Source organism: Fukomys damarensis, unplaced genomic scaffold (assembly GCF_012274545.1).
Source record: "Fukomys damarensis isolate Sample0158 unplaced genomic scaffold, DMR_v1.0_HiC HiC_scaffold_16, whole genome shotgun sequence".
NCBI lineage: Eukaryota > Metazoa > Chordata > Mammalia > Rodentia > Bathyergidae > Fukomys > Fukomys damarensis.
In genome coordinates, this window is record NW_022900928.1 from 76689959 (window position 1) to 76717940 (window position 27982).

Sequence of the window (27982 nt, forward strand, 5' to 3'; positions counted from 1 at the left end):
GGGAAGGGTGAGGCAGGAGAGGAGGCGCATATCAGAATTGTTCTGCACCCTGTAGGACTTAAAGCTGTTCAAGTCCCTTCTTCACCAAGTGGATGGGCTTATAGAAGAATAGTTTTTGAGTGCTGTCCAGGTGCCAGGCATTGTGTAGAGTGCTTCAGCTGCATTACTTTACTTATGTCACTGGATGTCTGGTCTGGTCTCCCATCTTCCTCTGGAAACCAGGTGGTGCTACGTAGCCCGGGTGCATCTTCTGTGAACTCACACACAGTGAAACGATACTGAAACTGACATGGTGGGAAAACGTGCTCCCCAGGCAAAGTCAAGCATCACCAGGCCTTAGCTTATCCAGAATCACCATGTGCGCACACACACACACACACACACACACAAAGAATAGCTACATCTCAGCTACTAGCACAAGAAGGAAATCTGGAGGGTCTGGAGTACCCAGGAACCAGAGATGGACTCTGAGTCAACTTGTTGACACCATTACATTTTGGGAGTTATTGGGAGGGCACACGGAAAGAGAGCAGACTGCTTAGTTGATCCTTGCACCCTTAAATAGTGTTAAAATGCAATAGCAAAATGTCTGGGCTTCAGTGGGCCAAGGTAACCATAGCAGTAATAATGAAAGCAGTGTAAATTCATATCAAACTGTTCTTAAAGTACTTCATTTAATGAATTCATAAGCTATGAATTTGTCCCATTATTTACCACTGCCAAGACCTTTAAGTGTGATCCTCAGACATTTTGGCTTCCTCTAGGTCAGCCTCCTGGACATGAAGAAAAGTCTCATTTGGGCAACTTCACAATTCAAGGCCATAAAACATTAGTGGAACAACTGATTGAATTTATGATGAAATTTTAAGACAAGTATAAATGAGAGCCCTAGTTAATCACCAGGTCCATGTTCAGATGGGAAGAAACTAGGACTAAATCATCCAGGAAATACATTTGGAAGAGTTTAGCATGATCCAGAGTAGAAGATTTATAATTCATTGTGCTGAAGAGGGAGAGAAATAATATTGTGATAGAGCCCAAAGCAAGGGAGGAAATAATAAAATAAATAAAATATAGGGTATAAAATTGAATTTGAGGCCTTGGATTGTAAAAGTGAGGAATTAGGAGAAGTGAAGGATGAAATAATATGCTACGTAATCCAACTTCCTTCAGGACATTTTTCTTTAAAATTCTGAAAAGGTGGAAATGTATTTCCACTTACCAATGGTCCGTGCCTAATTGCTTCTGGAGAGTAAAAGAATAAAACTAAGCAAGAAATTTATCTAGAAGAGAGAAACACATAGTTACACAATGAAGCTTTAGAGGAAATTTGTGGAGTTTCTTGTTGTTGTTGTTGTTACTGTTGTTTTGAGCAAGGTCTTTGAAATTCACAGTTGAGTTCAGGCAGTATCCTGAGAAGGCAAGAAGAGGGGACTTTCAGGAAACTCTTCCTCTTCAAATAAGATCTGACTTTAGTCTAAACCTTGGCTTGGATTCTTACCAGCAAGGGGTCTTTGGGCAAGAGATTAAACTTTCAGGATCTTACTTTCCACCTGTAAAATGAGAATAACAAACCCATTTTCTCAGGATTTCCCTGATAAGTAAAAATGGGCCATACAGAGGAGCTTGTATGTAGTAGGATCTTGTAATAGGCTACAACTAGTCACAGGGTCCTGTGATCTTGGGCACAAAATCCCCCTCTGTGCTTCCTCTCAACCTTTCATGGTCCCTTTTAGATCCCCAGTCTTTTACTAGTTCCTCCAACTTCAGCACAAATACAGCAACCAATCCCACGTATGGACAGAGCTGGGCACTTGGTAAAGCAGACTCATTCCCTGCCAGCCAGATTGTTTCATACAAACCAAGATGAGACAGAGAACCCACCCAAATGATGGTAGTCAGCAGCAGACCTGAGTGAAAGCTCTGGTGCATTTATGGGCCTATGGCACCTGTAAGATGTGAGTGAGACAACAGAACCCTGTTTTCTTTCCCGCCACCACTCCTAGTCATTCCAACTTGGTTTCCATTTTTGCCAAGAGCCTTCATGGACTCTGTAGAAAGAGAGGGTGAACTGGTCAAGAGGGAGCACAGATATTCTTGCCAAATAAGGACATCAAACAAAACAGGTCAAATAGAATCTGGGAGCTAATAGCTGCCTTCCATTAAGGTGCTAATTCTCTCCTCCTTCAGGAAGCCTTATATGATTCTCCACATTCTTACCTAGCACACCTTGAAGTGGCACCACAAAATCTAGTGTTTACTTGCCACTTCTCTACCTCAATGTTTTGGGCTGATGGGTATTTCTTGAGGGCCAGAGCCATGTCAGTGTTTTCTGTGGTAAGCATGTTTAGGGTGTTTTTTGGACCTAGTAATGATTGCTTGGCAGTTGAAGATTGAACTCCAGGCTGTGACAAGGTCTGCACACTGAAGAACCCACAGGAACATATCACTTGCATCAAAGTGCACCCCACTCTCATCCCCTGGCTGAAGAAAGCTGCAAGGGCCCTGTGCTAGAGACTTACGCTGTCACTCACAGCCCAAGAGGCTTCCTGTCTCCAACACACTCCCTCCTCTTTGAGTATTTAAATACCCTAAAGATGTTTTGGGGATGACATGGTAGAAATTTCAACACAGCTATCACAAAAAGGAGAAAACTCAGACTGAACTGTTGTCAAAGACTATCACCACTGGGTTTTCCAGCTGCACAGATGGGATTGCATTTAAATGCATGCATCTATACTTCTTTCCTGCAGCCACCTGAAGGAGCTGTGTTCTTTCTTGAAATCATTAATATTCTTAAAATACAGATGGTTTCCCTTTCCAGAGACACTGTCTCTGAGTCTGTGAAATTGTGTTTATTTTCATTTTGATGCCACCATTTCTCACACGGAGCTTTCAATTGCCCTCTAAAAACTTTAAAGAGAGTCCTGTCAGGGTACAGAGTGAGGCGGTGAAGAGCCTTCATAGGGTGCTAAGTGCTTCAGACAGCACCAGATGCTGTGGAGCCAGATGGGGTGTACTGGAGAAACCATCTGGATGGGAACAGGGAGAGGGAAGACAGTTAGGAAGGGAGAGAGAAACAGAAGAGAAAAGAGGGGAATGAAAAGGAGAGAGAGACACAAAGACCAAGAGGAGGAAAAGGAGAAAGATGGAGGAGACACACAGAAGGGAGGGTGAAGGGACAGAAGAAGAGGAAAGAGGGGGGCAAATGGAAGAAAGAAGAGAAAGAACAGGAAAGAGAAGAGAGCAGTTGGGGTAAGAGAAAGAAGGAGGAGGAAAAGAGAAGTGGATGGGAGAGAGAGAAGAGAGAGGATGTGAGGGAAAGAGGCAGAGACAGGAAGAGGAAAAGGAGCAGAGAGTAAAAGGCAGGGAAAGAGAAAAAGGGAGCTGCCTCGGCTGAGGAGGTGGGAGCCCCTGCTGACCGGTCCTGTCCTCTGCAGACCCCACTCTCTGGACACAAGAGCATGTGCGGCAGTGGCTGGAATGGGCAATAAAGGAATACGGCTTGATGGAGATTGACACCTCCTTCTTCCAGAACATGGATGGCAAGGAACTGTGTAAAATGAACAAGGAGGACTTTCTCCGAGCCACCTCCCTCTACAACACGGAAGTGCTGCTGTCACACCTCAGTTACCTCAGGGAAAGTAAGTATGACCCCAGCTCCCAGGGTGGGAGGAAGCTCTGTAAATTTTTCTCAGTTCCCAAAGAGAAACTAGGAAGAGCAGGTCCATGTCCCATGTTGCCACCTGGGGCAGAAGCCCAAGAAGCAGTCCCCTCAGGGGTTGTCAAGGTCCTGGGGCTCCTAAAGACCTTGCAGGGAGCAGTTCCAACTCCAAGGAGTCAAAAGGAAGCAGAAAGGGAGTAAAGAAAAAGTAGAGCTGTGACCTGGGGCTGGAGGTGCTGCCAAAGGCTTGTTCCCATGAGATGCCCTTTCTGGAAACCATTTCTGCCTGTAATTATGAAGAAACGATGCTTAGGTTGGTGTTTTCCTAAGAAATTATTTATTTAAAGTTCCCAGTGCACTCTCTTGGTTCATTGATTTGGGATTTAAAGCTTTGAAAACTGATAAACTTCCTCTTATTTTGAAGTCACTCTGGTCCTTCTGACTGTGCCTTGTAGGGTGTGTAAGCCACTTTTCTTGTCCCTGAGACGCTACCAGACACCACAGCTTAAAGGAAGAGAGGGCTCTTTTGTCTCACGGTTTCAGAAATTTCATTTCATGGTTGCTTGGCTTAAATGCAGAAACAGCATCATGGTGGAGAGGCCCACCACACAGGCCCACCACAGAACTGTTCGTATCATGGTAGCCAGAAAGCAGAGAGTAAGAAAGCAAGAGCCTGGGAGCAGATATACCCTTCCAGGCCATACCCCAGTGCCCCACCTCTAACTGGGCCCCCCAGACTAACAGCATGCTCAGCTTTTGAACTCAGTAGGATTAATCACTAGTGAATTAATCCACTAATTAGTATAACACCCCAAAAGCCACATCCCTGAGTGCCTAAGGGTTTTGGAGGACATTCTGGATTTAAATCTAGGCAGAGTAGTTAATACCACTGGTATATCAGGATCCTCTGGAACTTTTCCCTGGTATAACCTCTAAAACAAGAAGAATTTTGGAAGGGAAAGGCTTTATCCAATACGAGGCTCCCTAATACCAAGCATCCCTCATTTGACCATGTTTCAATTGATATGGATTGTACACAGGAAAGAGGGGTGAAATTCCTTTTGGACCTGCTGATAACTCAGTTTGACTCTTCGCCAGAAATTTAGATCAGGTGGAAAGCTATGCTGATCCCATGCATTAAAGCATTATTTTGTGGCCTGAAAAGATGGCCAACTAGGGAGTTGAAGGAGACAGATGTGGGCTCCCCTAACTAAGGGCATCCCGTGGGCACTCACATCGGAAGACAGACAGGGCAGGTTGAGGATGCAGTGTTCACTGTGAATGGCCAAGGCTGCTGCCAGTATTGCAAGAGTTAAGTTTGGGAAGGTATTTGATGATTTGAAATCACTTTTAAAAGCTGCAATCTCAGACAACACCCTTGGGGCTGCTTTTCTTGGTCTCATGGACTCTGGGTTGGTTCACTCCTCGTTTGTTTTCCATTGCTCAGTGGGCCTTTAATTTGACATCGTTATATTCCACTGTACTGGGGGAGAGCAATGCATATTGGCTGGAAAAACTAAAAATCCAAAAAGGCCTTCAGAAGTTTCCACCCATGCCTCTGGCTATCAGTTCACCTCTCCAAGGTGTCTGGTAGACAGTGGGAGAGAGCGGGTGGTGTAATGTGGTGGGCATTAGTCCTGGAGTTATGACCTCATGTCTGAGTCTCGCTGCAATATGAGGTCAGCACCAGAAGCAATGGCTTCAGAAAGGGGGCCATGTCCTCCCAGTTTTCCTGAGCTTTGAATTATTACCATTTTATAATTATCTATATTTCTCAGCCTTGAAGTGTTTGTAGAATGGATAAAATAAAGATCTTTGAACAGAATTCTGCAGTGATCTCTGCAGAATGAGGGCAGAGGTGGGCACAAAGAATGAGACTGAGAGATCAGCAAAGCAAAACATGGGCCATTCTGCCTTTTCTGCTGCTTCCAGAGTCATCTGTGACAAGGAGTGGAGAGGCCCTTGACCCTTTTATTTCCTTTGTAGGGGAGGAGTTTCAACATCGTGGATATATATTGAATAGCCAAAGGACTCAATGATTTTGGGCTCAGTGGTAAATGTCCCTACTGGGAGGATATTCATGTGTATTCAGACTTAATAAGGCAGAAGCCTATTCAAGACATATGACCCATAGGTCTAGCTCTCTGCCCTGTCCATAAATAGCCCAGCCCACCTATATTTCCTGTCACCGAAGAACCTGAGAAACGGACACCAAAGTGAGACCAATACCTGCTGCTCAGAAAGTCCTGGAATGTGCTAAGGTCATGGGGACCCATGAGTCAACTTCCTGCTGGTAAGGGGAAATAGCAAGGTGTATAGCAGTCATGAAGAAGGGGAAAGGCGCCGGGGATTTAGCTCAGTGGCACCACCACTTGCCTCATAAGGACAAGGTCCTGAGTACCAAAAAAAAAAGAAGGGGAAGGACAGAATTTGGCGTTTGGGGGGCACAACATGGCAAGAGTGTGGATTGATTCTTTCTTTCTAAAGAATATGTATAGATATTAAGGAAGATGCTTCCAAATGATGAAAATATGAAGTTTCCAGAAAGAGGGTTAGTAGACCAAATTTCTAGAGTTGAGAGGAAGTGTAATTGAGCCAATATATGGAAGACCTTTGAAAATGCAGGACAGATTATCAGCACCAGGAGAATGGGTGGCTGACATTGGTACATACATTTGTATGATGCAAAGTTACTGTGGCAATTAAAGTGGCTACTGTGAAAAACACAAGAAGTGCTTATGATACAAGTTGGAGTAGAACAAGCTCACTGTATGTACAGTGGTCTGTGCATTGACATAAAAAGCATGTTTGCCTGCCAAAATAAAATTTAAAATAATTGTATTCAGTTGAAAAAAATCTTACCCCGATGCAGTATTGTAATATAGCTTCTTGAGGGATCTAGACTTAAAATATTCCACAGTGGGAAAATCCTTCTGACTGATGCTTCTTTTCAGCTAGGGTTTAGGCTTGGGGTTCCAGCCTCTCAGGGTCTGGGTTGGGTGGTAGATGGTTGTCAGACCATCTGCTGAGCCCATGTGCAGCTAGCTAAAGGCCAGCTTGCTGGCTTGCTGGGAGCTCCCTCCTGCCCACCATGTGCCTTCAGACACCATCCTGCTTTTCCAGATGGACTTACAGAGCTCTTATTTACTGAGAGGGAGCCCAGTGCTTGGGGAGAGGGTCCTAATTTTTGTGCTTTGTCATTTTATGCCTTTGGGTGTGGGTGTGGGGCCAAACATTTCCTTGGGGGAGAGCTAGAAGGAAAATAGCTGAGCTCCTCAGCACAGATATAGGAGGGAACATAGAGCGAAGGAAAGTCAGCAGAGGAAAACCAAGGATCACAGCCTGTGTGTGGATTGTCTTAAGTCAGTAAAGTCAAAATTAGTGGAACTTCTCCAATCTAATCATTCTGGACTTTAGTAGGAAAAAAAAAAAAAACCCTCTGGGCTACAAAGTTCTGGCATCAAAGGTACTCTGGTTATCCAGGAAGAGAGATACACTTTTAAATTGAAAATGCCAAGTATTTGATTTAAGCATGTATTTTCTAGGGCAAGAAGTCACATCCAGATTGCCTATGCACCCTGTCTGATGGCCAGCTGTCCTAAGAGCTGTCCTAGGATGGCTAGCTGTCCTTCATAATCTGGGCATCTTGGCTGTGCCACATTGAGTGGTGGTACAACATCACACATGCTTCAAATTCCAGGAGGACTGAGGGCCTGGGTCTGGCCAGAGTACTTATGTTTCGGGGGTCATTCTGAAGTCCCAAGGATGGTAACTGCCCATATGTCATTCACTTAGCAGACAGGGCTAAGTGGAAAACACTCCGCCCACTCCTCATTATTCCCATTTCCAAGTTGATGCTGGTGAGGCCTGGTATTCTTCAGAAATCAGTTCCAAGTCATCCAGCTAAAGAAAACCTCCCACCTTGGTCTCTGAGACTGGGGCCTCTGAAAGTCCAGGCAGCCCACCAGCTCCCCAGTCTCACACTGTTGTCTACCCTGGTGCTTGATGACCAAATTCAGCGGCAGCCGGGAGTAGAACTGTGCCACCATTGTCATGGTTGTGACCCCTTCTGAAACTTAGATCCTGCCTGCCTCTTCCCCTACGCTGTCCCCTGGGGCCACCACACTGAAGGCCAGCCACCTTCCCTCCAGAGTGTGCTGCTTTTATTTGTATCAAGAGATAGATACTCTCCGACAGCTTTCCTGTGACTTCTTAGAAAGAGGCAGATTAATCCCAGCTTTTCCTGTTACTCACACCCACTCCCCCAACTCAGCCTGATTGGCAGTCCTGCCAATCCCGACACCATCAGTGGGCCGAAGCCATGTTTGCTGACCTTTGGCTGCAGAAAGTGAGATTGGGCCCCTCTGGGACAAGACCAGGAGGACCTCACAGCCTGTCCCCAGCTGGCAATTCAGCCTCAGGGCCACTGGGGGGAGTTAGGGAGGTCCAGGAATCCAAAAGCTCCTGGGCAGATACAGTAGAAGAAGGGTTGTTTGTTTGCTTCATTTTACAAATGAATTGGGTTTATAGATTGTCTGGGACTTTCAAATAGTGGTGGCTCCAGACAATGACATATATTGTGTGACAGGGAGACCAGAGAAAAGGTATCTGTCTTGATTCCCATTTTCAATTTAAACTTAATGGAAAACACATTTTGCATTTCATAGTCTTCCCACCTGCAGCCTCAGAGGGTTGGGCAAAGGTGATAGGCTCAGGCAGTGACACTGGTGAGGCACTGTATTATTGCTTCATGCCCAGGCTTGACTGGGAAAGGAGACAGGGGACAGAGGGTTGCCACATGACAAAAGGGCAGAATGCCCTGGACTCAGTGGTCAGCCAGGCCTGTTGTTCAGAGCGCAGACCCTCCCACTGTCACTCAGCTGGGGCTCCTGAGTGCTGCAGGAGAAAGGTGATGAACTCAGAGGGCTGAATGGGAGGCTGTGGGCTCTAAGGTAACAGTGCGGCCAAGACTAAAGCTCTGCACTGCCACCCTTGTGTGCCCTGCTCCAGATGCCCAGATGAAAAGCAGGTTAGGTGGAAGGGACAAAGCACAGAAGTAAGCCCGGCTGGCTGCCCCACCTGCACGGCACTCCTGTGGGTCCAGTGACAGGAAGATGAGTGACAGACATCGAGTTTTCTTCATGCTGACTCCAAGAAGGCCATTTCGCTCTCCACAGCACCCACTCCATGCTTTTTCAGAGCAAAATGTGCCACCCAAATAGTTTCACATACCTGCGTGTAGATACACCACACACATATGCATACATACATACTGCACAAGTACTTAAGGAAGGAAATATTTTCACTGAAGTATAACATACAGAGAATTGCAAAAAGCACAAGTGCACAATGGGAGAATTATCACCAAATGCATCCAGTCACTCAAGTGCAACGCCCGGACCAGGAAGTGGAATAGAAGCCCCTATGCCACATTGTCACCACCTTCCCCTCTGCCCCCAAGTATCCACTGCCCTGCCCCCCAGAGCTGTAGGTGAGCTTTGCCTCTTCTTTTGATTCAGCTCGGAGGCTGCAGGGTCTTGGGCTAGGGACAGAATAAGGATCTTGCCTCCTGTACCTTCTGGCTGTGTGATTCTGGGCATTGACCTGACTGCTCTGAATGCTGATCTACTTGTCTGTGAGGCAGGGTTCATGTGCCACTGGCTTTGGCTCATGCAAGGATGAAGTGAGAGAACCAATCAAAGGTGTCTGACACCAGAAGTGGCCCAAGACTTTTGGCTTCTCTCCTCCCCATTGTAGCCAGCTGACTCTGCTATCAGGAAACACTAGGAGCTCAGCAGAATGCTGGGCCGGCTCAGGGCCAGCCCCTGGAGATCTTCAAAGTAGGAGGGAGAAATCCAAAGCTGCCAAGCAGGAGGTGAGACTTCAGGAAGGACTTGTGTGCAGCAGAACAAGCTACCTTAAGTAAAGAATGTGCATGGGGTTGGGGGTGTGCTTCAGTGTTATGGTGCTTGCTTGCTTGGCACACACAAGGCCCTGGGATCAATATCCAGTACCACAAAAAAGGTGGTGGGGGAGTATGCTGTGCCCCTCTCTCTAGCCTGGGGATCTGGCTACATAAAGCTTGGAGAGAGAAGGGAATGTGGGCCCCTCAGAGAGAGGCCAGATGCCCCGAGCCAGCCCCTCATAGGGGAAGACCGCCTCCCCTTCCCGGAGTGAAACTTGAACCAAGAAGAGTCTTGGGGCAAAATCCTTTTCCTAGGTTACCATGAAATATGTATTTCATGCAAGCCTTGGAGAGGTCAAATGACCCTTTCTCTTGGCTTTCTGGGAGTTTCCTGTGGAATTCATGTGTGCCCGAAGAAGACCTTTCACCATGGGGGGAAATTTAATAAATGTGGTTTATCTAAGCTTCGTGCTCTCAGCTCACTTTGCACTAATGACTCAGGCAGTTCACTCCTCAGAGGCCATCATTTTTCTTTATTTGCTGCAGCAGTGAGGTTTCAGCCTGAGGGAGAGAGTGTGAGGGACAGAGAGGCAGACATTCTCGGTCTGACTCCTGGGATTTCTTTTTTTATATTCCCTTGGAACATTTGATTCTGTTTCTTAACCTCCTTCCAGTCATGGAGGATTATTTCTTATTGCAGCAGAACGCATTCATAACTCTAATTCCAGAGGATAAGATGCATGCTCAGCAAGCTTTTGTGTAAAGGATTTTATTGTACATAATTGTGGTGTCTACAATAGAATGGATATAAAAAAGCTAGCAGTGGCTGAACACTTATCATGAGCCAGGGTCTGCTCTGAGCACTTGATAAGCATGATTTTATTTAATCAGGTGGGTGTTACTCTGAGTGTACTGTACAGATAAGGAACCTGTTGCTCACAGAGATGAGAGAAATTGATAAAAGCAGCCAAGCTAGTCAGTGGTAAAAGGCAGATCTAGTTTTAAACTCTCATTTGCATAATAACCTATATTAAAGTGAAGATGCCTCAACCTCAGTTTGTCATGGATATACTTGAAAAAAGAACCGCCAAACATAGGTGGCTCTTAGATGTTACATTCGGGCAACTGTCATCTATAACACATTGTCCTTCTATCAGTGCTTCAGCATACAGCACCCTCAATGTAACCCCTGTCTCCCTCCTGGTTTTCTTCTGGAGTTGTTTCAGAGATAGAAGGAAGAGTCACCCAAGATAGAAGTCATATGCCTGGGGAGTTGAAGGATTCTTACAAAATCCTTTCCCTCTTTGTCTGGCCTGGTAGGCACACCACCAAACGCCCACATCTGGGTGAGGCACAGCTTGCTGCTGAGTCCCTTCCAGGGCTGGAGACTAAAAATAGGTGTGTCTGACAGCCCGTTCCCAGCCTGGCACCCAGTCAGGAAGAGAGCTGTTTAGAAAGACTTTCTCAGCCTCAGACCTATGTGTCAGGCTTACGGTATCCTTCGTGAAAGCATATCCCACATCTAGTTTTGGTGGTTGTTTAAGATTTCCCCAGAAGATTCACAAGGAGACTCCTCCAAGTGCCTAAATTTTGTGAACCAAAAATCTTATGCTCACTTTAAACAAAGGAGCAAATGCAGTTTTAGGAAGGAAAGAAACATGTGTTTTATATGCAACAACAACAAAAGATAATCCCTTCAAAATACCTAGAGCAGGGTGTGGTACAGTGCAGGTAGGCACCGAAATTTAGAAGTCTGTGCACCAGCACTCTTGGATGAAGAAAGTTCAGTGCATTACTCCTTGTGTTTAGTTGTGTTCTCTTAGATGTAAGCAAAGGAAGGCAAAATTCCTACTTGTGGTATTGCCATCCCTCAGCTTCCCAATTCCTGGCATCCCCCGCACCAGTAAGGAATACCCAGAAAACATGCCCCTGCCTGTAAAATGACCTTCATGTACATAAACCCAAAGGCTTTCACAGCAGGAAGGAACAGTGCTAGATATTTGGTTGCCCTCCAGGGTATGACAGACTACAAGCTGCAGGCCAAATCTGGCCAAATTTGGCCCATGGACAAAATAAAACAACTAAGAAGACTGTATTTAGCCCATAAAGCCTGAAATATTTACTAACTGGTCTTTATTGAAAAAGTTTGCCAACCTCTGCTCTCATTCAACCCCTTCATTTTTCTGATGAAGAAACCAACATCTAGACATGTAAAGTCAGTTACTCGCAGTGAGTTGGGGGCTGGTCACAGAACCAGGACCAACCCAGGTCTCCAGGGTCTCCAGTCCGTGTTCCTTCCACGATATTGTGCCAGGATGGGTTGCACAGGATAGAGACAAGGCCACTTGGGAGGGCATACCCTTGCTTCCCTACAAACTTCTGTTCTAACTAATTGACACAGCTCCATGAAACTAGTAGTCTTATTTATTTATTTATTTATCTATTTTCCTCATTGAGTTTATTGGTACATTTTAGGGATACAGCACAGTTACATTCATCATTGGGAACTTGTACCTTTACGTGACAGGTCTTGGTTCTCATTTTTTCCCCTTATCCCTGCCCTCCCTTCACCCCCCATCCCTTCCCTATTTACAAATACTTTATTTCCATTTTTTCATTTTCTCATGTTTTTTTTATTTTCCCTATTACCTTTCCCCTACCCTTCCCACTTCCCTTACACCTTTAGCCCTTTTATTCCTATTTCACATTGTCAATTATATCATTAGGATCTTATGTACCATTATAGTTCTCCACACCAGTGAAACTATTTGGAATTTACACATGTGTGACTTATTTATTTCACTTAGGAGTATATCCTCAATATGTATCCATTTTCCTATGAATGACTCTAATTTCTCATTCTTTATTGCTGAATAATATTCCGTTTTATAGAAAAACCAAATCTTCTTTATCCAGTCTCCAATTTATGGGCAAATGGGCTGTTTTCAAGTTTTAGCTATTACAAACTGTTCCACTATAAACATAGGTGTGCATATATCACTGTGATATGATTCTTTTAATTCTTTTTGAAAGATACCCAGCAGAGGGATGGCTGGGTCAAATAGAACCTCTAATCCTAGTTCTTTGAGGTATCTCCATATTGACTTCCATAGTGGTTGCACCAGTCTGCACTCCCACCAACAATGGAGAAGGGTCCCTTCCTCCCCACAACTCCACCAACATTTTTTATTATTTGATTTCTTCATAGCAGCCATTCTTTGTGGGGTGAGGTGGAATCTCAGTGTTGTTTTCATCTGCATCTCTCGAATGACCAGTGATGTGGAACATTTTTTTTTATATTTACTTGATGCTTTTACTTCTTTGTCTGAGAAATGTCTGTTCAGTTCAGATGCCCATTTTTTAATCGGGTCTTTATATTGGGGGGGAGCCAATTTTTTTTGAGTTCTTTATATATTCTAGATAATAGTCCTTTGTCTGAGGAGCAGCTGGTAAAATTTTTTTCCCACATTGTAGGTTGTCTCTTAGTTCTGTTGATGGTTTCTTTTGCAGTGCAGAAGCTTTTTAATAATGAAATCCCAGTTGTTGATTCTTTCTGCTAGTTCCCGTGATACTGAGGATTTGTTCATAAAGTCTTTTCCTATGCCAATGTCTTCAAGAGTTCTGCTAACTTATCTTCCAGCAAGTTTAATGTTTCTGTTTTAATATTTAGATCTTTAATCCACTTGGATTTTATTATAGTGCATGGTGAGAGATAAGGGTCTAGTTTTAATCTTTGGCAGGTTGAGTTCCAGTCTTTCCAACACCATTTGTTAAAGAGACTATCTTTCCTCCAGTGGGGATGGTCAGCTCCTTTGTCAAAGATGAGGTAGCTGAGTGCATCTGGAGTTGTTTTTGTATCTTCCAATCTATTCCACTGATCCTCAGGTCTGACAAAACTACTAGTCTTGCATGACTGGTTCTAGGAATATGGGTTATGATAGCTTATTCTTTCTGTGCAGGCGTCCTCTATTCCTCTTTCAATCTCTTCTTCTCCTCTGCTCCTCTCCTTCTTATGCCATCTCCTACTCTGCATTGTAAGGAAAGTTCGGGTTTTTAACCTGTGTTAGCTTTCTGTCACTATAACACATACCTGAGATAATCAACTAATAAAGAGAAAAGGTTGATTTTGGCATAGAGCTTTGAGATTTTAGTCCATGATTAGCCCCATTGCTTTGGCCCTATGGTAATAGATCATGGTGGAAGCTCATGGTGGAAAAACTGTTTGCTTCATACATCTGTTTACCTAATGAATGGAGAAAAAAAGAAGAGAAGAGGAAAGAGTTCCACCACTGTCTTCAAAGGCAGACCTCTAATGATCTAAGAATTTCATTAGGCTACACCTCTGAAAGGTTGCCCCGCCACCCTAGGCACCAAGCCTCTAACTCACAGGCCTTTGGCAAACATTCCAGACCCAAACCTTAGCATAAACCGGGCCTTTTTTTTTTTTTCCTTTCAGGTTCACTGCTGGCCTACAACACCACCTCCCACACAGACCAGTCCTCACGACTAAGTGTCAAAGAAGGTAAGTGTGTTCTCTCATGCACTTAGAAAGCTTTTCAGCACAAGGCATGATGCCGTCCCATGTGGTTGAGGTTGGGAGAACTTTAGGACCAGTTCCTTGTTCCACTCGATCCTTTCTTGCATATAAGATGGGAAACTGAAGTTTATACCATGTGTGCCACCAGCTGAGAAGCTATGACAAAAGAGGTTTTGAAACGTCTTGTAATGATTCCATGAAGATGTAGTTTGAAGTCATTACTCAGTGAGAGAAAATTCCTTGCCCTTAGAATAAAATGAATACTGCTCACTGAAAATTGTGGATTTGCTCTACTGAAGATAAGGAAATGAAGATTTCAAGGATTTAGCGTACCCATCTTTTAAGGTATTTTAACAATGCCAATTCATGTTAAAGTAATGGTTTGTGGATTTGGTCTGGTTTGGTTTAACTGAGAGAGAGAGAGAAATCTCTACAAATTCTTTTTGCCAAGTGGAGATTTTGTGAACATCACATTAGCATTTCTCAGCCTCTATGAAAATAACATCAGAAGCTCTGGTCCAGATACTGTGTTCTCTTTTAGGCATTTCAAAAAGTGAATAACTCATGGTACCTGGCTAATGGAGAAAAAATGTGAACAAATAATTATTAGAAACCAGGGAAGGAGTGAAAAGAAAATCTTCCCATGCCCAAAGAAAATTCCTCAGGGCCAGGGATTTAGCTCAGTGGTTCTGTGGTCTGCCTTGCAAGCTCAGGGACCTGAGTTCGATCCCCAGTACCAAAATAAATAAATAAATAAAGAAAGAAAGAAAGAAAGAAAGAAAATTCCTCAGAGGAGAGTCTTCCAGCTGGAGCTGGTGACGTGATTGGATGATGGCAAGCAGGCTGTCTTCCTTGGCTTTCTCCCTCCCTATTTTTTCTTTAAAAATTTTTCACACCTGTCAAAATCTGGAATGAATGGAGCAAATTTAGATATATGCTTCATGGTGAAGAGTGCAGCATAATATTTCAGATATACACAAGGCTAGGAGGAGACGATTTGGTTCAATGACTTTATAGGATATGGAGAAAACAGAGACCCAGAGACCTGGTGATGGAACAGCACTTTGTATGCCCTGTTAATGATTTATAATTTGACAGTGAGCCCAACAATCAATAGGAGAAATATATGCTGTGGTGAATCTGCTTTTAAACATTGTGTTCCTCCTTCTGTCATATCTCACCCTGGGCCAGACCTGCTCCTGCTATTTCGCCTGTCTGAATCCAATCTATTGAATCATGCCATGAAAATTGTAATTGTACTGACTCATTCTGCATTCTGAGCCACATTTGACTTGATGATCTATTTTAACATCATACTGCAAATGTCCACCTGAGAGGAAAATTACTTTCATGACAAGTGCATGGAGGTCAAGGCACCATTGGCTTACTTTGAGAAAACACTTCGACCCTGAGCCTCAGTTTCCTGTCTATTTTGAGAGCTGAACTAAGTGAGATCCAGGTCCTGACTTGGGCTCTTGGCTTCTGTGGAGAAGACCAGGAGCCCCAGTGTGAGGGCTGAAGGCTCCTCCACAGCCACTGTGCTTTGATTTGCTTTATATATTTGGTTTCATTTCATTTGTGAATTTTGAAAGAAAAAAAGAGATAGAGTGAGAGAAAGAGAAGCAACCACTGGAGGGAGAGAAGGAAAGAAGGGAGGAAGGCAGGTTAAACCTTTGAACGGCCTGCTCTGGTATTCAGTGCTACAAACTGCAGCCTCTTGACAACATCAGAACAAACCAACAAGGCTCTGGGACAACAAAGATAATGGAAGATTTTCTAATATGAGATATACAATACAGGTTTTAGCTTAGAAACAGGTTTAGCTAAGTTGAAAAGTGTTGCTCACCAGCTTCTCCTCTCTGGGGTCTGAGGCCTCAGCCTTCAGTCCTCTTCTCTACCTGCGACCCGCAGCCCCTCCCCCTGGCCCTTTTGTGTTTGTGGAGTGCATTTGTACCACTGCTGCCTTATTCAGGCTGATTGCAAGAACGGCTCCTCTTGCTGAGTAGCAGCCGCTCTTCTTAAATGAATTGATGTAGTATCCAGGCAAATACACTCGGCCAGGGTCCCATTCAGGTAGTGCGCAGCATTTATCTCCCAGCATCAGCCCTGGCCTCTAGGGACGATTAAATCTCGCTTTGCAGGTGCATCTTTTGTCCCCAATAAAGCTCTCCACTTGAGCAGCCTTGCTCTTCTATGCTTCCCCTTGTGAGGTGGTCTGAGTCTGAACAACCCAGCAGTGCTGCAGAACAAAGTACATTAGCAAGACAAAGCTCACCAGGCTTCTCCCCTCCCTTTCTCCCTCCACCTCACCTCTATCTCCCTTGTCTAATAGCTATCTCTATTTTTTAATATTAAATGAAAAAGAAAGAGAAGACAGCATGCAACCTTGGCTCTATCTCCTTTGAATAAGATGCACACACAGCCCCAAAGAAAATCAGAGTTGGGCAAGAGCACCAGAGTTGTGTGTGTGTGTGTGTGTGTGTGTACACGTGCACACATGCGGTCCACAAAGGGCAGGTGCTGGCATCAGGCACAAAGAAAAGAAGTTAAGGAGATGATGTCTATTAATGTGTCTTCAATGCCCTTATCAAATTAGAATGCCTTTTTACTTTACAATAGGGTAATCTCCCTTCTAGCTTGTTTCTTGAAAAAATGGCTACAATCTCTAAGGGTGCCCAAGAAATAAGACTAGATTTCAAAAATTAATTTACAACAATCTTTACGCCGCTTTACATTAAATATTCTGTGAGTATGGGCTGGACCCAGCTAGAACAGCTGTGTTCTCCCTATCAAATATAACACACTAAGTAAATAAGCATAAAAGCCATTGCTGCCTGTTTACCATGGTAGCCACAGCTGTTACTTATATAGGATTTTGGGGTATATCAGATACATCCCCATGCTTGGCTTCTGAGCCTTGTACCATCCCTGTGAGGAAAATGAGTTGTAACAGAATTAAGTAGATTACTGGCACAACTGTTCACTGGCAGGGCAAGTATTCAGAGCCCATCACTTCACTAGCACTTTTTCTATGGCCTCATAGAAAAAGACAGCACAGTAGTGGCTAAACAGGTTGGGAGGGGTGAAGGGGTGCAGAGGGATGGCCAACAGGTACAGAGGTGGGTAGAAGAAATGACTTCTCATGTTCTGTGGCATGGTAGGGTAACTATGGCTGACAACAGTTAATTGAATTTCAGAATAATTAATAATAATCCTTTCTAGAGGATTTTGAACATTCTCAATATAAATAATGATAAATGTTTCAGGAGATGTATATGCCAACTGTCCTGAGCTGATCACTGCACATTGTATACATGTGTCAAAGTGTCACCTGGTACACCATTCAAATGTGTGGTTATTATATGTCAGAGAACTTTTTTTTTAATTTTAAAAGAGTCTCGTGTTTCCAAGTCTGATAAAAACAGCCCTCTTCTAGATGTCTTTTCACGAACGTAGTATTAACTCACGTGTAATTTGGGCAGAGATTTGAATTTTTTGCATTGTTTTCTCCTTTGCTGCAGTTTCCACTGCCATCCCCATCTACCTCCCGAAACTGTTCTTTTTGCCTGAGGATGATCTCAGACAGTGTCCGCTTGGTAACACCCTGGGCCCTGACTGCACAGAGAATCACTTGTAGATATTTGTGAAACAGTACCGATGCCTGGGGACAAATGCTATCTGACTTTACTCATGGGAGACACCTGCAACAGCCAAATACCTAGAGGAAGGAAGGAAGTGGTGGGCACCAGGGACTGCAGAAGAGGAGAAGGGGAGGGTTGCTTTCAATGGATACAGAGTTCGCTTAGAAAGAAGGAAAAGTTCTGGAGATGGTTGGCACTGCTGACTGCATAGCAAGGAGGGCATGCACATCGCCACTGAGTTGGGCCCTTCGGGTGGTTACAGTGGTAAAGTTTATGTTGCATATATTTTATTAAAATCTAAGCAAACAAATAAAGCCAAATTATTATTATTATTATTATTGATAGCTGGGATCGAACTCGGGGCCTTACGGTTGTGAGGCAGGCTCTGGAAGCACCGAGCTAAATCCCTGGCCCAGCAAAATTAAAATTTAAAAATACTGAGGCTCAGGCCAAAACATGAACAATTAATTCCAAATCCCTGGGGCCTTGAGATTTGTGAAGTTCTCCAAGTCCCCCTAACCTGCAGCCCAGCATGACCAGCCTGCCTCACAGTGCAGAGACCACAAGAGAGATGATAGCTAGAACCATTCAGAGCCATCCCAGGTGTTGTTGGAGATACCCTGAGTGTTTGCCCTTGACCCTTGCATGGCCCCAAATCATCCCCGACAAGGACCTTTGGCATATTGATAAGGCATAGCTGAGTGCAGGGACTTTGTGAGCATGACTGATTTTTTTTCATCCTTGTCATTACTGATGCTGGAATTATTACTGATTTTGACAACTTTACACATCTCCAAGATTCCCTTTTTCTATGTCCTCATTCGGATCTAATAATCAGCTTTGGTGTCGCCAACTTGATTTGACAGGAAGACACCGAGATTCTAGAAGTTAAGTAGCCACTGCAAGTACATAAACATCCTGGAGCCAGAGTTTCTAATTCTGTACTCCTCCTTCTCTCCCGTGCCATCCTCCAAGCTGCAGACCTGAGTGTATCTGCTCTGGTCCAGGTCAGAGCTTTGCTTTGTTTTTCTGGGCAAACCCTGGCCGGGGCTTCCCTCAGTGTCGGAGGAACAGCCGAGGAACAGCCGGCAGGAATCAGCAGATCTCTTCTGAAAGCTGCTTTGCATGCTAAACCTTCATTTCCTTTGCCTCATGCTGAAGCTGGTGAAATACCTCGGACTCTATGAAAGACAGAGGATATTGAGCTCTTTGTTTATTAGCTCCTAGAACTCATAAACTCATCCTGGGCTGGTCGTGTGCTGAATCAAACCCCAGCGTGGGTGCTGCTCAGGACCTGCTGATGAATGAGAAAATTGAAACCCACGACCCCACTGTGGAGAGACTGCCTGCCTGCAGGGTCCCCACTGTCAGCAGTCGCTCTGACTATTGGATGGCTGTCTCCTCACTCACCGGGATGGAAAAGAAAGGAACAATTAGCTTCTGTGACCGCCATGGTGAAACCCCTAACTGGCACTGTGGACCACGCTAAAGAGAGCCCTGGGCTATGCACCAGTGGCAGCCTTTTGTCTGCAGCCCTTTATTGTTTGCTGAGCATTTTCACATCCATTAGCCTCCTCAGGTGCTCCCTGGTCTTGGTGCAGAGCGGGACTCAACTCCAAGTCTTGGGTGTCTTTTCCTCCCTCCAGGCTGTTTCCTACACCAGCATCTCAGCCTGTTTAATTCAAGCATCTGACAGCATGTTAAACATTCTGTAATTCTGAATACTTTCAGTTTACCCAGGGCAGACATCCACCTCATATCTTAGTATCACAGCATACAGATGAAGAACTCAGCCTCCTTGCTCAGATTGTGATCTTGACCAAAGCAGTCGTTTTCTGTCTGCCTCAGTTTCCTCATGTATAAAGTGAGGAAAATTAGCCTGACATGGTGGCACATGTCTGTCCTCCAAGCACGCAGGGAAGCAAGAAGATTGCAAGTTGGAGTCCATTACAGGCCACTTAGCAATTTAGTGAGACTCTGTCTGAAAATAAAAACCAAAAAGGGCTGGGGGTGCAGCCCAGTGTGAAGGCCCTGCACTTGCTCTCCAGTTCCTCAAAAATGGGGGGGTGGATAATGATAGTGTCCCTCAGAGATGATATAACCCTTGTAACTCAGCATGATGTCGGACATGCTCATACATGTTTAACAAAAGTTATACTAACAATAGCAAATTATTATGAATAGCAAAATCATAACAGCAGCTAACATTATTCTTGTGAAAATATTAGAATCTTTTTGAGGATTTACCAGATACTAACAGTGTGAAGAATACTACACTGTAAGCAAGTTATGAAAGTCTGTGTGGGATTCCAGTGGGTCCCATGAGGTAGCCAAGGTGCTTAAAAACTGATTAAGGAGAGACATCTGTGTAATATTCAGGAGTAACTTAAAACTGGATATAATCAAATACAATAGCACACGCTAGAGGCAAAAAGTTCTCAGGGTATGGAAGGGAAGAAAATTATAATGCTAAAGCTGAGCATCTCCTCCAAACAAATATATACTTCAACATCCCTAATCTGAAAAATTCCAAAATCTGAAAAAATTACAGTCCCAAACAATTCAGATAAGATACACTCAACTTATTTAAGTATATTTATATATTGCCAGGTGTTGTAGAATTCCAGTACTTTAGTCAGGAATGGACTTAAATTCTGGGAGTCATGCCTGCCTCTGCCCCATTCTTCCATTGGTTCCTTTGTTGATTAAGACTCTGCTTGGTGTAGAACACTGGGCTGAGCCCTGGAAATCAGGTGAGCTCAGCCCCTACCCTCTCAGGGTTCCGACCAGAGAAACAGGCGGGTGAAACAGGAAGAAGATACCATACTGTGGCTGGGGGTCACCAAATCTTCCCATTCTCTCATGCCCTGCACATACACCCTCTGCCAGGGGCTCTGTGATTTCACCAGAGAAGTCCCGGGGAAAGACGGAGGCCTCCAGGAACTTGCAGCATGGTGGAGCTGAGGCAGGTGTTGAGGTAGAGGACAGGACAGACCCCCCAAAAACTAGTGTGTTGGGTCTGGGGTGTATATGTGGGGACAGTCGGGGGTGAATCTTCAGGTTGGGTTACTCAGGAAGAGAGCCCAGGCAGGACTCTGTGAGAGCCAACAAGGTTTCACTGGGTAACATGGTGTGAGGAGAGAGGCAATACTTCCTCAAAACTGGAAGGCAGGTTAATTAGTTTAGTTGTTTTATTAGTTTCATTGAGAGAGAGAAAGCTCAGCAAAGAAAAATTTGCCTGAAAATCATCAGGGTTGGGGAGTGGGGGGGAGCTGACATGAGACTGGCCATGAGGTTATAATTGTTCAGGCAGGGTGATGGGCTCGTAGGGGTTCATTCGACTTCTCTCTGCTTTTCTATATCTTTGGAATTCTCCCTAACTTTAAAGATGCTCAAGACTGAACTTCTGTTCCTAAAGCTGCATATTGTATGTGTGTATGTGTCATACAGCGAGGGGGAGTGATGTGATTTAGGGCTCAGCATTTTCTAAGGAACAGCCTTTTGGCAATCTGGGGTGTGTGTGTGTGTGTGTTTCACCTTCTACAGAGCAGTGTCAGGAAGACTGGGCCGGAATGTGTGTGCCCAGCTGAAAAGGCTGGTGACACTGTGAGGTCCTCTCCCACTCCTCGTAGGGAGAAACAGCATCCATGTGCAGCAGGTCGTGTGGCTCCATGGGCTGTCTGTCATCAGTATGTCCTTAAAACTGGAGGCTATGGAGGGCTCACAGCAGAGCCTTCCAAGAACTTTGTCGCGAGACATTTTTTCTTTATGTGAAATACCTTTAATCCATTTTTAGCAGAAGCAGGGATGATTTCTGAATGTGTGTGTGTGTGTGTGTGTGTGTGTGTGTGTGTGTGTGTGTGTGTGTGTTGCTGTGGTCCCAAGGCAAGATTTATGATTATGGAAGAGGCAGTAGCTTACCCTGTCCCCTTAATTTTTAAAAATTATTTTTCTTCAAAATTCCAAAGTCGATGTTTTGCCTGCTTCCTATCTGACTCTTTAGAGAGTTGTGTTTTATTTTGTTTTGCTTCTTTTGGAGGGATAGGGTGTTTTGAGTTTTGTTTTTGTGAGAGACAGAGAGAAAGAGTGAGAGAGAGATTGGAGAGAGAGTGAGAGGGGAGAGAGGAGAGACTGGGAACAAAGAATCGTTGTTTAGCAGGCAGGAAACCCCAATCCCGAGGGAATTCAGCCAGCCAGCCCTGTCCTGGAGTCAGACTCCAGCTCTCTGAGTTCAATTTGACAGCTTGTCTGGGACACTTTCTAAGTAACCATTATCCTTCCTTTCTCTAAGTAAAAGAACTGTTATTCCTTCCCGTGGGTGTGCTGTGTGCACTGTTATTGCACACGTGTGGTTCCACGGTGACAGGGACGCACTTTCCCTAAATGATTGGAAACAGTTAGCATGTTTCCTCAGACAAGTGTAAATTTGTTCCAGGATAATGAGGCAAAAGACTTGAAGTATTACACCGTTGCCTTCTTAGAGGCAGCCTACTGCAGGGTAGAAGGAACTTTGTGGCGGTGCTATGTGTGTACATTTTATTCCTTGGAAGATTCCCTTGAAATGTACAAAAACAAAGATATCCTCGGTGATCAGCCCCCTTGGTCTCCGCACTGAAGGATGCATGGACACTGCTGGATAATCCGTCACCAGGCATCTCACTGTGGAGAAGCTGGGTCACACACTGTGCCTACAGAGAGCAGAGGTGGTGAGGAAGGCAGGCTTGATTAGAGGTGACGCCTAGCGTTCATAGGGGCTCTGTTGTCCTGTTGACTTTGCCACCCTCTGGGGATGGCAAGGCAGTCACCCATCCCTCCAGTGTGCTCCTGTTTGAAGACATCTAGCTTCAGCTCTGCAGGAGCAGTAGAGGAAAACCCAGACCTGTCTGGGTAGCCTGGGGGCTCAGAGGTGTGACAACCTTTTCTAACAGAACAGTTTTGCCTGTTTAGGTTTTGACAAAAAAATCTTCCCTGCAAATGTGAATTGGCTCCCAGAGAGTCTACCTTCAAGCACTATTTGGATAGGTTTCCCCTTTCTCCCTTTGCCAGTACACCCATCTTACCCTGTCTTACCTTCACCCCATCCTGTCTGTATTCTAGGAAACCCCATGTACCCACGAGGCCCAGGTCAGAGGACATCACCTCCTTACCTCCCCTGTGCCCTTCCCCAAGGTGCTTTGTATATTATCTACTGCATTTCCAGTTTCAGCATTCAGCAGATTCTAGCATGACAGCATTTTGTCTTCCAAAACTAAAGCATCTAGGTGGTGACCTTGGAAGGATGAAGGCTATAAGTGAACTGCCTGCCTTAAACCACACCTCAAAAGGTTAGCAAAAGCCAACACTTAAAGATTTTTTAACTGCAATACTGGAATTTTGGTTTTATCCACTGCAGGTACCTGCAAGGTGACCTATCATCTACATCTGACCCTAAATTTCCACCTCGGGTGACCCCAAGGTGATGGTCCTGAACCGACATCAGTCCCATCCCAAGGACTGAGGGAGGAGTTGGCAGAGATTATAGTTTTACTTCACCCTTTTGGCCCAAATGCCACACAGAATTTTTATCAGCTTGAACTCCTATTAAAGACCATCCAGCTGTGCCATGTGAAAAGAAGCTGAGGACAGATCCAGCCATCAGAAAGCAATCTTGAAGGGAAAATGTTTTGTTATTGTTCTTGTTCAGTGCAATCTTCCTATCCTTGCTTTTCTTATCAGTCCCCCAATAGCAACTAACATTTAATAAGCATCTACTCTGGACCAAGAACTTTTCTATTCACTTCACATTTATACTTCATAAAGCCTTGTTAAATTAGTATTATTGTTATTATCACTTCCATTTTAATATGAGAACACTGGTGCACAGTTCAGGGAAGCCCAAGTCACAAAGCCAGAAAGGCATCTGTCCCCGTGATAGTCCCTCCCTACCCAGTAGTCCAGTAAAGCAAGATGTGAAATGACAACTCTGATGAAAGGTGATCGGCCCTCTTTCTGCCCCTGTAGGCTTCAAGCCCCGCAGTTCTCAGATACTAGATTCACCTGGGACAAATCTTAGAGGCACTTGGCAAGATGGGTGCTTGTGTTAGAATAATCTCCTTCCATGTTCCCCAAGTGCTCTCCCCACCCCACTTCAACACTGAGTGAGAACCAGGGCTGCAGAAGACCTGCAACTTCCTCTCCTCTTCTGTCACTTCAGGGCTTGCCCCTTCTCATCTCGTGCCTTGGGCACCATTCTTGGCTTCTCCCATGCTCCTCTCAGGCCTTCCTGCCTTCCTCAGGTGTGTCTTTAGTCTTCACGCACACCCAGACTGTTCTTAGACGCTGCTTGGGTAAAACGGAGACAGGTCCTCATTTGCTTTGCAACATCAGTGCTGGTGGCCATGAATGCGTGAGCTCTGATATGCCATCATAAATAAAAGTGACTTGTGTAGGCCTCAGAGGCAGGAGGGAAGTAGTACAAAGTGGTGAGAAAGGTATGTGGGGACTTGGCCCCCCAAGCAGCCTTCGACCCCACTCAACACCACAACCACTCCTGCATTTCCGGAGAGCGGCCAGTGACCAAACTTAGCTTTGAGTGGCTGGAGCCCCACTTGACTTACACTAATTTCTCTGCACAGTTCACACTTGCTAAGTAGGCCTTCTGAGTTTTGCAGTCCTAATTAATCTCCAGACTCTGCACAATTGCTATTTTTGTCCTGTCATCTCTACCAAATTTCACTTTGATTTGGACATTCATCCCACTCTTGATGACAAAGCTGCAATTCAGAATGAAATTGACCTCCTTGTTGTAGTTCCACCACCTTTGCCATGTGGTTTTGGTTTGTAATGGAAACTAAAAGTGGCCCCTGTGGGCTGTGTTGAGAAGTGGGGTTCCAAAGTACCTTGGAGGAAAAGAATGGGTCCACAAGCGCTCCAGATGACCCACTGGTGGCCACCTTGGTGCAGAATTGCCCATACACATTTGGTTTTGTCTGATACACTGATTGAGAAATCCTAGAACAGGGATGTTGTTTCGGGGGCAATGGTGCTGAGAAATACTTCACTCTTTCCACGCCCACAGATTCAACTAGCAGCTGACTGAAAAGATTTAAAACGTACACCTGTACTGAGTGAATACATACACACTTTTTTATCATTCTCCAAAGAGTGCAGTATGATAACTTTGTATTGTATTTGCATCATATTAGATTTGATATGCATAAGTTATGGACAAGTTCTACACCCTGTTTTGGAAGGAACTTGAACACCTGTAGAAATTGGCACCTGAGAGGGTACTGAAACAAAACCCCTGAAGTTACCAGAAAGGGGATTTTTTTTTTAAAGCTTGCGTATTCCCATATCATAAAACAAATTCCATCTACCTACCTATCACTTGTCCATGTATCTATTATCCATCCATCTAACTACTATCTAAGATGTGTATCTATCATCTATATATAATATATATTCTATATAATATATATATAGGTCTATCATCAATCGATCGTGAATCTAAGTACCTATTATATTGCAGTCATCTATCATCTACCTTTCCATCTATCCGGAAAAAAAAAAACAGATAGAAACAGAGAAGTTTCTGTTGGGGCCAGACTGAGACAAAGGGGCTTAGATAAAGTCAAAGTATAAATAGCAATGTTTTATTTTTTATTTTATTTTTTCATTTTAAAATGAAAACCTTTCCTGAGAATCTTTCGTAGATATAACAATTTCCTCTCTTCAGAGAACACCAATCTGAGACAATAATGAACTTATTTCACATGAACTATCCTGCAGGAGTTTGAGGCAACGATGACAGAGTTACACTAACCACAGCACCAGGGGCTTTTCCTCCCCAATCTCAAGGATCATCAACTCCCCCACGTGAGGATCAAGAAGTTTCAAGTTCGGATCCTTTTTCAGGCATAATCTAGAGAGAAAGTGATAAGGTTAAGTAGAATAATTGTTTTATCTGTCAGAACCCAACAGACCCGTCAGTTCGGGATTCAGTCCCACCCACTTCAGGATCCTTTTTCCTTACTCCTCCAGACCACAATCTCTTCTCTGAAGCTATTTATGGACCTAATTACAGATTACTTTGTAGTCTCTAATTGTGAGTTTTGCCCTGTTTCCTTTCTTCTAGCCCTGTAGATATTCAGTAAATACCATTGACAGTTGATAGATTCACGGGGAAAGAAACGCTAGTCTTTGTCAGTTTAATTCAGTATTACTCAGGCCTTCTCCTTTGAGAATTGCAAAAAAAAAAAAAAAAAAAAAAAAAAAAAAAACAGAGACGTTAGCTTTAGTTGGCACAGGAAAGATTCATTTCTTATCTCCCATCAATGAAACACTAGGAAAGAATTGTAGCTCTGATTCTGCAGGACACTTTGGAGTATTTTTATGTGCATGATCTTATTTATTCTCCAAAGATCCCCATAAGGACTAAACATACTGTTTGCTTTTACAGGCATTTACATTTAGGAAGAGCCAGTTATGCCTTCCCCAAATACCTGCCTTTCACAGGCCACCTAACTGAGGTTCCGAGAGGTTAAGTCACTTGCCGAAGTTGACACGGCACATATGTGACAGAGTTGTAAAGCAGACTTAAGAGTGCTGGTCTCTAATGCAGCGTTTTTCCCTTTGAAATGAGCTGTTTCCTTGTTTGAAATGAATTAAAGAAGGATAATGGGATTCTGTCCCAGGAAGCTTTTTGAAAGCTCTTAACCGTACCACAAAAAGTCTTGTGCTTGATAAGAATTAGGTGCCACTTTTCCAAAGAGATGAAAATCATTCATTCTTGGTATAATTTTGAAAAATCTTTTACCCTAAAATGCTTTTGGCCTACTTGCAAAATAATTATCAGTCATGCCAAACATCCTAGAGGAGTTTATAGAAAGCTAGTTGTGATACTCTGAGTCATATTTTCAATTTCTATTAAAATTCTTACACGGCCACATATGCTCTCTCTCTCTCTGTCTTGGGCCTCCAGGCCTGTGCTGATTTGCATGTCTGGCTTAGATAACGTCTCAAGTCCCTTACAGACTGCAAAGGAGCCTCCGGTTTTATGGTATAATAAATAAGACCACATTCCACCTTCCAAGAAGTGATAGTTCTTTTTCTCTTAACTACTGTGCTTCTTTCTGATATGTGGGTGCAAGACTCAGGGACTAAAGCATTTCCTGGTCACCTGCCAAGCAAGAAAAACAAAACAAAACAAGTGTTCCTTCTGGAAGCCCTCCCCTGTCCTCTTCCCCAGCATGGACCCTAGAGACTTGTCCTTTTCTGAAAGCCACTTCAGCCACAAGTCCAAAGACAAATTCTAGGAAGGGTCAGGACTCTGAGTTGGAATGACAATTCTAAATTAACCTGAATCTAAGACCCTGGATGAGGAAATCACCTTTATTCTAAATGTGCAAAACTGGTTAATTCTTTAATAGACTGTCACTTTCACTATTCCTCATCGAAACATCAAAGAGATGCTGTGAGTTTCTTGCTAATTATGCCATCTTCTCACATAAACTAATTCTCACTAGATAAACAACTAATAAAAATGAACTGCCTTTTCAGAAGGACTCTGATATCAATATAGGGCAACCAGGCATTTTTCAACAAAAGACTGGGGAGCTATGTAAAGCCCAGTTTTTATCATATTAGACACATCAAGTCTTTATTCAAATTATGTTTTCAGCAAGACCCTCTACCCAGCAGGAGGCCTGCTCCCCTCATGTAGCTGTCCTTTTTCCTTAACATTCATTATTTTCTCATCTACCTGAAGTTTACTGTTCGTTTTGAATGTAAGCATCACAGAAGAAGGATGTTTGTGTGGTCATTGTCACATTCTCAGCATATAAACATGTCTGGCCTCATAGCAGACGTTCAGTAAAACCTTAAAGGAATGAATGTGTGGTGGGATATGTTAAATTCATTCAGCTGATGAGGGCAAGAAATAGCTTTGTAGGAAAACGAAGGTGATTGAAACAGTCTTTTTTCTAAAAGATGCTCAACTAGCAAGGAAGATAAGTGCACAAAGAAAGACACTAGAAGGCTGAGCAAGACAAGGAAAATAAATGCAACCAGTGGCCCTGGCCTGCAGAACTCTGAAAGCAAAGGGTGCCCAAGCTGAATGGTGAAGCTGAAACAAGATGGCATCCACATGGCTAAGGAGAGGAAGGGTGGCCTCACATAAATATTTACACATGGATGTTAGAGCAGGATTCTCTAATGGGCAGAGGGGTCTGATCACAGACTGCCTCACATTTCTC

At 44.1% G+C, this 27982-nt stretch overlaps 1 protein-coding gene across 4 annotated transcripts in view; it reads left to right on the forward strand.

Moving 5' to 3' along the window:
- Positions 1-27982, forward strand: part of Fli1 (Fli-1 proto-oncogene, ETS transcription factor) — a 126686-nt gene that overhangs the window by 82991 nt on the left and 15713 nt on the right. For all 4 annotated transcript variants that reach the window (XM_010616556.3, XM_010616558.3, XM_010616561.3 and 1 more), the window contains 2 exons: positions 3441-3644; positions 14026-14091. In XM_010616556.3, coding sequence (XP_010614858.1) covers positions 3441-3644; positions 14026-14091 — 270 coding nt within the window. The remainder of the gene's footprint in view (positions 1-3440; positions 3645-14025; positions 14092-27982) is intronic.